Source organism: Scatophagus argus, chromosome 2 (genome assembly GCF_020382885.2).
Source record: "Scatophagus argus isolate fScaArg1 chromosome 2, fScaArg1.pri, whole genome shotgun sequence".
NCBI lineage: Eukaryota > Metazoa > Chordata > Actinopteri > Scatophagidae > Scatophagus > Scatophagus argus.
Window position 1 is genome coordinate 22,220,159 of NC_058494.1, and position 13,079 is coordinate 22,233,237.

At 42.7% G+C, this 13,079-nt stretch overlaps 1 protein-coding gene across 1 annotated transcript; it reads right to left on the reverse strand.

The window, feature by feature from the left end:
- Positions 1-380: 380 nt before the first annotated feature.
- Positions 381-11,915, reverse strand: LOC124049275 (axin-1-like). Its single transcript, XM_046370687.1, has 13 exons — positions 11,728-11,915; positions 10,094-10,784; positions 8,654-8,847; positions 8,344-8,517; positions 7,657-7,791; positions 7,421-7,517; positions 6,845-6,982; positions 5,662-6,052; positions 4,677-4,854; positions 4,384-4,560; positions 3,678-3,977; positions 3,448-3,597; positions 381-3,298 (listed from the first exon to the last, which is right to left on the reverse strand). The coding sequence occupies exons 2-13, from the start codon at positions 10,712-10,714 to the stop codon at positions 3,172-3,174; spliced, it is 2,682 nt and encodes an 893-aa protein (XP_046226643.1). The 5' UTR covers positions 10,715-10,784; positions 11,728-11,915; the 3' UTR covers positions 381-3,171.
- Between the last annotated feature and the right edge of the window lie 1,164 nt (positions 11,916-13,079).

A 13,079-nucleotide genomic window follows, 5' to 3' on the forward strand; every position in this document is an offset into this window, starting at 1 on the left:
CAACAGGCTCTACTTCAGCTTCGTCTGTAATTATAAAATAAAATCCATTTATATTAACCCCTCTCTGTGTTTCCCACACTTTATCTTGCCTGACTGACTTCAAAGTCTGTACATTGTAAGTATAGTATTGTATAACTGTTGTCTAATGTCATTCACTTCAGAGTCTCTTCAATAAGCACGCGTCCTTAACATTTTAGCACCATAATAATACATGTATTCCTTTTTGTTTATTTTTGTCAATAATTGTGTCATATAATTTGAAATACACATGCGCTGCGGTGTCACCTGTGATCCCCATGGTTTTAAAGGGTTAACAGTGGTGGAAAATTATTCAGATCCTTTTCTTCAGTAAAAGTTAAAAATGGACAATAAAAGAGATCAACTGTTTATTCAACATCTTTATTATGAAGTACCTTTTTAAAAGAAATGTACAAGTGGAACCAGCACAGTGACATCTTGGCGTTTACCTTTGAAAAACAGAAACACCATGGACATGTGGTGCAGGTCTGAAGACACATATGAAATGATAATGTACATATTTACAGCAGAGGATCTATCAGAACAGAGGTGAGCAAGCATGACTGCAGCTAAAAATATAACAGGACTGACTGAAAATAAAAACGTACATTAAAAGCGTGGATTGGTTCAATAAAGACATTTCGAAAGGTAACATGATAAAGGCACTGTGTTTCACACAAACCAACAACACAACAGACACGGCTGTTTGTTTATTTTTTCTCCATCCAATCATAATCAAAAGAATCAACTCGTAAATGTTGTCATTCAACTGTCCCTGGGCGTTCGAACGCAACGTAAAATATATCAAGAGGGCCATAGCAGTTTGCGCAATAAAACATTAAAACAAAATAGATAATTCAACTCATCAGGAAAACATTCCTTATAAAGAACATGCTTGGTGATTATTAAAATTACATTTTTTTTATAAACAAGTACATATCTAAATTTAAAATTTCATATTGAAGGCATAACGGGTTGAAGTAAGGACAAATAATGTTTTCTGATCCTACGTTTCCCTTACTGGGCAGAAACCCAGAACAAATCGTATTTGACATTCCTGCAAGATGTGCTGTAGGACCTCTTTGTTTGACGGACACATTCAACTAACTATCAGCATAGATAACACGAAACACTCAATGAGGCCAACAGTTTGACATCAATACTGAAGACGGACATGATGACAAGACCAGTGAAGGGATTTCCTTTGAGGACACAGCGGGTAGACGTTTAAAAGGAGTCGGATTACATTCAGCTTAAGTAGCTGGTGTGAGATCAGTGCATCGTCTGCACGGTGCTTCATGAGATGTTGAGGCCTCAGAGCTTTACTGCAATACTGTACTGCTGTGACAGGTTTGAAGGAATCGTTTGACTGAATTATTGAAAATACACTTTGTGTGACACTTTGATTGATTGACCTTAACCATTTCTTACTTTTTTGTGTTAAATATGAGGCTACATCAAACAGCCGGTTAGTTTAGCATCAAGACTGGAGACAGGGAGCTGGCTTGGCTATCTATCTGATACGCTTCCACTTTCTACACCAAGGCCTTTTTGGCACCTGTGATCGGAAACTGAAAAACTATACTTCTAGCAGCTGCAGCCCCAGGTTGTTTAATTCATACAAAAGCCTGGTCCCTTTTGCAGTCTTTATGCTAAGCTAACTACTGTCTATAGCTTTAGGTTTGCCATACGGGCATGAGAAAAAATTGTAACTGATAACTTGTGGACTTGGACTGCACAGAAATGCATGGAGGCATTACGGGACACACGATAAGCTCTTTGGCTGAGTTCAGGCATACATGACACAGGCTATCGCTCTCAGTAACACGCTTCAGAACAAGCATTGTGACGGCACTGGCCAGGCAGGCACCGAGGCTGAGTTCGGAGTTGCGTACACAGGCTCTCGATGGAACAGAAAAAAAAAGTACAAAAGGTGACAGTGTGACCTGTTAAAAATAACGAATGCTGTGGTCAAAGATGGCAGTGATCTGTTGTGTGCACTCTTGTGTTTCATGATAATTTTTGTGGTTTGGGGGCGAACAGAAGCAACTGTAGATTTAAAATCCATCGTGCAGAAGAACAGCACTGCACACTCAAAGGGTAAACGGCACAGAACTGAGGTGCAGGGATGTATCACAGAGGGAAGAAAAAGTAACAAACAAAATGGCTGCCCTGAAATGACTAATGAACTAGCTTCAAAACATACACAATAATACAACATTAAGTTGAGATATAACGAAATTAGGCTGCATTAATAAGTAATAGTACCTGCCTTGTACATACACAATTCAAATACAATGAAACAAGTAGCGAGGATACTTGTCTTATCAAAAATATGTAGCTTTGGTAAACAAGTTGTGTGGAGAACTGTTGTCTGAACATGTTGACGTGAGAGATCACTACATGACATCTAGGAATCACGGATGAGAAAGTTTCTGTTATGAGGCTATGAAGTCAACGAGAGGAGAAGCAGGCCCAAGTTTTTTACGCCCCCCCCCCAACCCTCAGCCCACCCCCCAATCCTCTGTCCTCTCTCTCCCCTTCTCACCAGCTGACGAGGAACAGAGACAGGAAAAGGCAGCGACGCTCCCCAAAGGAACAAAACCGCTTCCTTTACTGTCCCAAGCACCGATTGAAGAGTTTCCGTGGTAATGTAGCAGCATCGTAATGGTCTGCGGAGGACAGTCTCCTCCAGAGCAGAAGTGGAAGACTACTTTATCCTCTCTCCTTCCAGCAGTCCCATCCTCACCCTTTCCCATCCATCGCAGTGGAAGACTGGTCAGACATCAGATTTGAAACAGCGCTCCTCGAATATCCACAGTGGAGACAAAACAGGTGAAATAACTTATGTTCCTTTCCACCCCTCCGGTTTGATCTGGCCAAGCTTCTTCGCTTGTATGTGGGTTTGATCCTGGCATGACGCAGATATCCAGATATTTCTTAAAACTAACCACCTCCTTAATAGTTGAGCTTCTACCATGCAGCGCAATCTGCCTTCTGTATCACGTTGCTCCTTCCATCTTTCTACTTTCATTCGCTCATTTTCTCGCAGCTGAATCTCTATCCAACCCCAGTGTTCGCTTTCTATCTCTTCCATTTATTTCCTCCAAACGATCTTTTTGCAATTCTGTATCATCTTCCTGTTTCCAAGGTTCAGTCAACCTTCTCCACCTTCCCAATGATCTTCTCCTCGAAGATGGGCAAGATAGCGTCATCGTCACGCACCTCCTCGAACACGACACCGCAGTCAAACTCATCGCTCACTTTCTTAAAGTAGAACCTGCGCACAAAAAACAAACAAAAAAAAAGACCAGACGTGCTTGATTACTTCAGAGGTAAACAATGGCAAAAATGGTTCCTTTCAAATGCGACATTCCAAACCACACTACACTTTTTAAAATACATGCTGTTGTTGTGAGATGTTCTTACCTGTAATGGCCCTTTTTGGTAAGCAGCTCCTTGAACTGGCCCAAAGTCACCACCCGACCTTTGACTGATGTTCGATAAGGGATTGGCTCTCCACAGAAGTAGTAAGCGACCGTCATGTTCTCACACACTTGGCGTTTACCAGACTTATGCCTTAGACAGAGAAAAATCCATGTCAAAACACGCAAATGACAACACATGCAAACAGAAGCTAAAGCTCCCCTGACACCTACCTCTGCTTGGCCTGCTGCAGTGCGTTCCTCCTCCTCTCCTCCTCCAGCCTCCTCCTAGCCTCCTCCAGCTGGGTGAGGGGGTTGGGAGCCGGGTTGGGGGGCATAGCTGGGTCCTGGATGAAAGGGTGCGAGGGCTGGACCTGGGTGGATGATGAGCCGGGGATGGCGGGGGACACCGAGGAGGGATTGTTACGCAGCTGGGCAGATACCCAGGGGTGCACGGCTCCAGGTCGCTCCACTGAGGTCGGACGTGGTGACTCGCTGCTGGCTGCCGTCCGCCTGGAGCTGCTGGTGCTGCCGCTGGAAAACGAACAAAGAGGGAGACAGGATGAATTTCAGGACAAAGTGATGCCAATTTAAAGCTCTGAAGTCAAGGAACCAAAGCAGATAGTTTTACATCTACAATTCGCTATGCTCCACTCAATCCTGCTATCTAAAAAGAAAAACAATGTCTTAACAAGAAGAAAAGTTTATTCAATGGGTACACGGAGCTGCGGTACAAATGTGGCCGCATGACTCCAATCGAATATGAGTGATGCTGGATATGGTAATAGGCAACTGTTTGCTGTCTCACTGGGTGATAATATGTCAGTGTTGTGTTTTCAGCATGTTTCTGCTGCCCCACAATGCCAAAATAAATAAAAAAATTAAATGCAGGTTATTATAGGTTTAACTAACGCTGGTTCGTTGCTGTTAGGTGACTCACCCATGTGAGCTCTTCCTCTGTCTGTCTCCTTCCATCATCCACTGCAGGATCTTCTGGTTTCTCTCGAGATCCTCCAGTGGCACCTGGGCCTCCAGGCCACGCCCATTCTCGTCACCTTTGCCTGATGTCTCTGATGCCTTCTTACAACTTCGCCGTGACAGCGTGCTACCTTTACTACTGCAGAACCAACACACACACAAACAAACCAGTTGAGGTCACCTGAATGAAAGACAGCACATAATTGTTGCTGTAGATGTAGCAAATGTCAGCACATATGAGATACACAAGCCTACCTGTAACCCATGCCCTCGAGCGTGCTGGCTCCAGCCCCATCGGCGTAGTTCCGACTTCTCCCTGCGTACTGGCTGGCTGGGTCTCCGTTCCACATGAAGTTGGCCTGAGACCTGGAGCCCGCCTCATCCTGTCCTTCTCTTCCTCTGTGGTGATACAGCTGCTTGTGGTGATGCACACCTGAGACAGACATCACAGTGAGACTTGTTAGCGGCATACGAGCCTCTCGTCAATACTTTCTATGCTCAGATCCAAAACACACTGCTGCTGCGGCAATTTGACGCCCGTGTTTGCTCATATAGCATTTGATGCATATTATTAAAAATGTAAATGGATTCGGGAATCGTTTTTTTTTTTTTGGGTTATCAAGCATGATTCTAAACCCGAAGCATCAATTTCTCCAGCTGTCTTTATAAAGCCAGGACTGTGCCAAGGTCTTTCACACTACTACAGAGTGCAAGGCAGGCGATCTTTTAGAACATAATCTCACAGTCAACAAAACATGTGAAAAGACCAAAGCCAGCAACAAATTGGCCTTAATAACACGAGTCTGATACAGCACGCGTACACAAACAAACACGCACACACACAGTCCTGCTGTTACAAATATCTACCAAATGTGCATCCATCTGCCACTGAAAATAGTCTCCAGTAAGCTTCTTAAAGGGGAATTTTGGTGTTTTTTTTCATGTTGGTCCTTCGTCGGTATGTAGATGATTCTTATTTCTAAAGGTTTTGGACATGGACCAGTAGTCAATGAGCAACCATGTTAGCTAATTGTGATCTCAATATTGACTGAAATACTGGTATCACAATTAGTGACTATGATTTTGGTGATAATCAAGCAGTCCTAATGAAGTGTTAACTTGGGTAAGAAAAATTCTGATTCCTTGTTGACTGTGAAAGCTACAAAACCACATCCGGATGCAGTCTTCCCAGTACCTCACCCTTTCACCCCCTCTCTCCTTCCCCTCCACAGCCTCTTACCTTTGACCCCAGCAGCGGGTAGACTGTGACCTCCCCCTCGGTGTGGTGGGTAGTGAGGCGGCCCAGTCCCTCCGTCAGGTGAACGCGATGACTTGGGAGGAGTGTGTCGACCCCCTCCTCCTAAGGTGCTGTTGGTTGCCCCTGGCGACTGGCAGCCCGGCGTCTTCATCACGCGTTGCACATGCTCATCCAGAATAGATTCCGGGTCGTCGTCATGGGAATCCTCCATGGCGACCAGGCCGCCATATGTGGCGACCGTTGCCGTGTTAGCAGTGGTCTCTGAGTAACGGGCACCATAGAGAGGAGGAAATGATGAGGGGAGGGGGAGTGGTATGCTATGAGAAGACATGGAGGTTGTCATGGAGATATCAGCATCGTCCCCCTCTTCTTCCTGTCGGGAGAAATATTAAAAAATATTAAATGCACAGCATATAACCCAGTTTGTAAATCAGTATGCACACACAAACACAAATTTCAAAACGCACTGATTTCCACCATGTAGCCCTGCTGGTGGATCGTTTAGCCCATTAAGCTTTTGTTCCCAGCGTATGCAGCTCGTCGTAAGTCGACACTGTATGCAAATGTGAGCTAATGATGATGAAACTGCTGTCCGAGTGTGTTTATACAGAATATATCACCACATAAAGTAGCACAACAGCTTGAGTCCTTGACCCATTTTTTCTAATTTATGTACATGAAGGTTTTGTTTACTTTAGTAAAAGTCAGTTTGGCAGCCAAACATGAATAAAGTAAAACATAATTTAAACATGTTTTGCAATAAAATTCAACTGTGAGTCCCTCGTTCTGGTTGCGGAGGGAGAGATGTTTTGAATATCACTATTTTTGTCATGTGCTGGTGAGTCCTGCTTTTTCAGTCCAGCTGTTTCTGATCATCATTTGAGACATGAAAACTTCAGATGTTCACATTGCTAAACTCCTGTGTGCCTGCTGAACTCAGTGATCTGATTTAAAAACACACACACACAGAGACACTTTTCATCACTAAAAAGATTAACTGCAGAAGTTCTCAATTCACTGGGAATTTCACTCATAATACAAGTTACTTCTGAGGACACAGCATCAACACTGATGCTGTGTCCTCAGCTGTATGTGAACAACCAGAAAACATTACAGCTTAACTCGCGGTGTGAGAATCGGATTGCACACATGGCGATACACTCACCAGTCGTACTCTCTTCAGCCTCTCTTCGAGTCTTTCCTGAGCCTCTCTCTCTCTGAGAACCGTCTCCAGCCTGCTGATGAGCTCTGCAGCAAACCTCTCAGGCTCTACGTGGATGTCCTTTGGCATGCGGTACGTGCGCTGTATGCAGGCACAGGCACAATTACATGCCACAAATTCCTATACACATCTACTGCTAAAATTCATTCCGTTCATGAACGTATTCATTAAAATAATAAATGTAGGCAGCAGTTAATAACCCTTAAATTGCACAAAGAGCAGTAAGACATTGTGAAGAGAAAATGATAAGGCGACGTACAAATTCCAATTAAGAAAATAACTGTAAAAGCTCATAATTGTTTGTTTCAGTATGTTGACACTAATTAAAAAGAAAACGGTGTGACAAGGTGACGCACCCCGAGTTATTTATTGTTATCCACTACATTAGTAATTAAAGTAGCAACAGGAGGCAGATAAACGTGTTCCCGCTGATATCTGAATTAGGTCACCAGTTTTATTAATGCTACATGAAAACAGCTGCCGATATGAGGCTAAATGAGTTGTGATCCTGTAACTCACAGGTATATGAGGTAGGGGTACACGTCCATTAGCTTTGGCACTTTCATGCATCTCCTTGCGATGCTGCTTCCGATATCTGTATGGAGGAATACCATCTCTGTGCACAAAGACACAGACGCACAACAATGAAACACGCAGTTTGACAGCTTGTTCATTCTGAAAACTGGTGAACGTGTTTAAATCCAGCGAATGAATCAATTAATAAATACATGCAGGATTTCTGGGCGCATACTTACACACTGCTGTCGGTCAAAGACAGTGTGTCTGCATCACTCGACATGCTCTGTTGCTCACTGTCATTGGCACTGGTTGCTGGAGCGCGAGCGTAGCCCATATTAGCGTAGTATGGGTTTACTGGCTCGCGCCAAGGCCTGAAAAAAGGGCAGAGAGATTATAATATGGTCAGCACACAGCAAAAATTTATGAATTTTGGGGTGGTTTTACATTATATTAAACAAACATTTCTACAACCAAAACTTCTGTCTTAGGGCCACTCCATGCTTAGCTGCTTTTAAATCAGCGGGTTGGGTTTCTTGTTAGTTATTGCCTATTTAAGACCATACAATTGTATCATTTAATATTCAGATAGCCAAATAAACTGAAAAGCAATAGATATATGCAGATTCAGATTTGCAAATGTGTACTTTTATGACTGCAGCATTTCCAGCAAAATTTAGTAAAATAAAATAAAGTAAAATGGATAAACCCCACTGATTTAAACTACACATGGCAGTAATAACAATGAAAGTTAAAATATTGACGTCATCCCAAAGTGGGATAAATGACCATGGAAATCATCTAATTCTGACATGAAATAATATTTTCACACACCATGATAGAAAAGAATATGGACTTGAAGACATCACTGTCATGTTTTATGAATCCAAGAAACCTGACACACACACACACACACACACACACACCTGTACTCCCTGCTGTCCTGCCTCCGCCTGTTGGCTGAGGCTCTCTGCGGTGCCGTCTGCATCAGCAGGCTATGAGTCAGCCTACCAGCTGGTGTGTCTCCACACTCCTCCTCCTCATCTTTCTCTTCCTCCATCTCCCTCACTCCTCCTCCTCCTCCTCCTCCTCCTCCACACCTAAAAATTAGGTTAAATTAAATTAGTTGTTTCACAATATGTGAAAATGTTTTTTAACTGCAAAACGTCAGTGGAGTTAAACTATCCCAGATGGCAGGCATGGATCCTGTGCGATATTAGATATCCATCAGCTCACCTCCACTCCTCATCCTCAGTGAGCGTGGGTAAGTATCCGGGCACAGGCTTGGATGGACCTGATGAAGGGCTCTGATCACTGGGGTTAGGCTTGGGGCTCTCTCCTCCTGTACGCGTGTACTCCAGGTACAGATCCGACTTAAGAAACAAAGGGTAGGTGTTCTCCTCTATCATGCCCTGGATCTCTATCTGAGCCTGCAACAAACAAACACAGTCAGTTGGAAGGAAACCAAAGGATGCTTGAAGTTGCTACTCTCCAATCACACAACTTCTTGCCTAATTAAGTTCACCTACTTGTCGACAACTCCTTTCAAACTGAAGAAAACTACAGGTTTTGTCTTGGCTCACAACTTGCCTCTCAACATCAACTACACACATCTACAACACTTCTTAAATTTTATATTATTAAACATAAATGCAAACAAAGATTTCTACAATGACTATAGAGTTCTATAGCAAACCAGCATTATCATTTATGTCACTGACTATTTAGACAGTCTAATTCTTGATCCAGACTGACACATTTAGTCTCACGTGTGGTCTGAACACACATTCAGTAGACCCACAAAAAGAGCAACGATGACAGAAAGAATGAATGAGATCAAGGGCAAACGAGGGCACAGAAAGCTAAACTGAAACTTAACTTGAGTTGGTCCTTTGTTGTGGTTTAATTACTAGAGCACAAAAAAACGAATAAATCTGACTTTGACACTTGCTTTGTCACATATTTAAAAATCGGGGTTTTTCCAAAAACCACTGGGGAGATAAGGGAGCGGGATGATTATTATTCTGATTAAAAGTCTAATGAGAGAGGTGGACAGAAGAGGAGAAATCAGACATTGACTCTGCCACCGAAGTCTCAAAAGTCAACTGGACAAGCTTGATGAGCGAGAGAGCACTGAGCAGCTGTGAGCATGGAGGATCGTGCTAAAGGAACTGCAGTGGTGCACGCTTCAAGTTTTAATGTGCAGACTACTTAAAATGTCATAGAGGTGCTCCATTTCTTGCTCTTCATCAGTCTTTTGCCCCTTTTTTTGTGGCAGCCAATGCAGAAGTCTCCTTCCTTAAAATACTGATTTGGATGCCGATTACATTATCGTTTACATTACATCACTGACACTAACATACTCTCCATACTATGAATGAAATGCAATCTGTCATGTTCATACACATATATACGGCACCCCCATAACTTCTGGTCTCTTCTGAGGCCGGTTATACCAGTCGTGATGGAAGCAGACACGGCTATCAAATAACTCAATTCTGGAAGACAAATAACTGAACTTGATGGCTTCATGAGTATAGTTCAACCTGACTGAGGTTCAGTACCAGCAAATGCACATGTCAAAGATAAAATGCAGTCTGTGAGAAGTCTGAGTGATCCAACATCCATTGCTCCAGTTAGGACCCTTTACAAACATGAAGTCTGTGTAGTACTTACCTGTTCAAACATGGCAGGGTCTGGATGTGGCCTTCCTACACAGTCTCTGATGAAGCTCTTGGTGGCTGCTTTGATCTGCCTGGAGACAATCCCACTTCCATCTACAATGTACTTCCTGTAGATGGCCTTGGCCAGCTTTGCCCTCTTCTCTTGGTTGGTCTTCCTGAAACCCGAGCAAGCAAACCAGAAGTCGAGAAGGTCTGCACACCCTTCCTGGCACAGGAAGTTTCGGAACAGCTGGATGCCTTCCTGGTCATCTAAGAGAGAGTGAAGTGACTCTGCCCACTTCAGGTAAGGTGGAGTTGGTGAAGCAGAGCCCTCAGGTTCATACCCCAAGTCCAGATCAGGGCGACGCGGGGTCGCAGACGATGAGGAAGGTGTGTAGCTTGATGGATCCCCCATTTTTGATGACGAGGATGACGGGAGATAGCAGAGGGTCTGGGAAAGGGGGTTTGGACGGGTGTTAGCTGACTGGACTGGGGGGTCCACATCAGATCCCTCCTCACCAGGAACCGGGGGGCGTGGAGCATCTTCAGTAAAGTGGGTAGGGCCACTCAGAGAGGTCACAACCCCACCACCTCCCCGGTACCCAATCCCATGTAATTCTCTGACAACACTCATGTCTCTGGTTGCACAAGGCAGAGGTCAGATCTTGCCCTCTAGCAATGACTTTGCTGGGAAACAATTCACCCTGCGATGGAAACAAGATGAGCAGTTAATTGTAGCAGCAGCAAGCCAAACAGACATTATTACTACAGAGAAGATTGATTCAGCTTCCACCACCTTCACTTTGTCAAACCACTACTATTTTTAAACTAGTATATAGCTCTTCTATGACACAACGAAAAGGGATGATGAGCAGAACAGATACACAAAACAAAACAGTGCAGGATATAAACAAGAGTGGCTGAGATCACACAAACTACAAATTCTAGTGGAATAATAACTTAGCATGTAAGCTTGTTAACAGCATTAGGTGTTACTAATACCGTCTGTTACATGCAACTAACAACTATGATTCCATCCTAACCAAAAACAAAATCGAGGTGTGTGTTTAAAATTCCAAGCTCAAGTTCTAAGTTCAAAGCTAAAGTTCAATATTAAGTTTCTGTCGACTGTTTAACAGCTAACTAATAAGCTAGCGCAAACAGTAGTCAAAACGAAGCTCAGACTTCTTGTAGGCGGACATCATTTTCTAAATAACGAACTAATGTTAACAAGCTAAGACAGCTAGCTAGCCTTGCAGCAATGCCACCACCAATGCCAGTGCTTTGAAGTGAGAATCTCATTCATCTTGGCCTGCAAAGACGGTGGGGGATGGGTACAGAAACAAACTCTACAACCACACAAGACGGGCCTGCATGCAAAAAACACTTCAATACAATCGTACTTTGTACATTTATTCGTGCCAAGCAAACTCGTACTTAAGTGAATCCAACTTTCCTGATGATTAAAACTAGCAAATCAGTGTATCTAAGATCAAACAAAACAAGAAAGCGAGTGCACGTTTTCAACTCTACTGGCTGCAGCGCCAGCTAGCTCGGTGTGTTAGCTAGTTTTGGTTAGCATGTTAGCTCGTTAGCTTAGCTAGGTACGTTAACGTCCCGTGTTTTCCAACACAGTGTCTGTCCTACCGTCTCTGAAAGCCCGATCCCCGTAATCCACTGCATTGGGGATAGTGGCGCGAACTGTGTGCTCCAAAACGCAGCATATGGATATCTGTCTGATATTAAATATTAAGGAAAATAACCCGTCGCCTGCCCCCTAACTCCCCATGGTGGCTGGTTTCTCAGCAATAACACAGAGCGAGAGAATACGTGCGTGCACGCCGACGCTGTGTAGTACGTTTATAGAATGACAACGGATAGAAGCGGCAAACGTTGCGCGTCATCAGACTCCATTAGCGTAAAAGCCGCATTTTAATGTTACAGCTGATTAAACTGAGCTACCTTTGCCTATTTAGTTATATCGTGTGGCTTAATTTACAGTATGATAAATCATTATATATTTAAATGCTCATTACATATTTTTAATAATAGTCAGGTAACTACGAATTATATAGTAGGTCTACATTTTGTAATTGTGTAAAATTAAAATTCTGAAGCAGTATTTCGGAATTTGAGTTCAGAAGCTGAATAAATGTATTCTTTTTTAAACCACTGCCGCTTCCTGAACTTAAGCAATGTTTCAACATAGTGATAATAATAAATCTAAAGAATTGTCTCTAAAGATGCAAGTAGATTACATCTGGTGATTGTATGTTCTGAACACATTAACCAATCCTCTAATGCCAATTTCTAAACAGATTATTTCACTGTAGTGTATCAAAGTGAAATTTCTTCAGAGTGAGTGTGAGTTTATTCATCCATTTAGTCAATAATGGAGACATGAAATCTGAAAGAAAATGCTCCCAGCCTTACTGCATTGCCTGCTTTCATTTTTTGAGGCCATATTGTGCCCGGCACCAAACATATTTGCATACTGAAAACCAATCTAAATGCTGATAGTGTCATTATTCTATAGCCATTACCCTGCACAATCACCATTAACTTCATAATGATATGCTATAGAAAAAAAAAACTTGTCTATGTTGTACATGTTACCATCATTTAAAAATACTCCATTACAAATCAAAAGCTTCTGCATTTGAAACTTTACTACAAAATTATTATCAGCAAAATGTTGTTCAAATGTTTTGTGTGTGTGTGTGTATTGGAGTATAATGGAGTGTGTAGTACAGTTAGAAGTAAGATAATCCTTTATTAGTCCCACAGTGGAGAAATTTAGAGAATATATAAAATAATATTAAATTTAAAAAAATGAAACATATATAGTATAAAGCACCAGTACTTAAGAATAGTAGTTGAGTAAATGTACTTAGTTACAATCCACCACCGGTCGCTATCACTGTTTGATGGTTAATAGTTCTATCTTTCGCAGTTCTATGTCAGTGCAGCGAAACGTCCAGCAGCGCCTCTACCGGCAA

What these genes read in the sequence shown, in the direction of transcription:
- LOC124049275 (XM_046370687.1), bottom strand. Translation starts at nt 10,714, where the DNA reads ATGAGTGTTGTCAGAGAATTACATGGGATTGGGTACCGGGGAGGTGGT. An exon ending in ACCCTGCCATGTTTGAACAG is followed by an intron (nt 8,848 to 10,093) that starts GTAAGTACTACA and finishes TGTTTGTTGCAG; the next exon opens with GCTCAGATAGAGATCCAGGG. An exon ending in TCTTTGACCGACAGCAGTGT is followed by an intron (nt 7,518 to 7,656) that starts GTAAGTATGCGC and finishes CTTTGTGCACAG; the next exon opens with AGATGGTATTCCTCCATACA.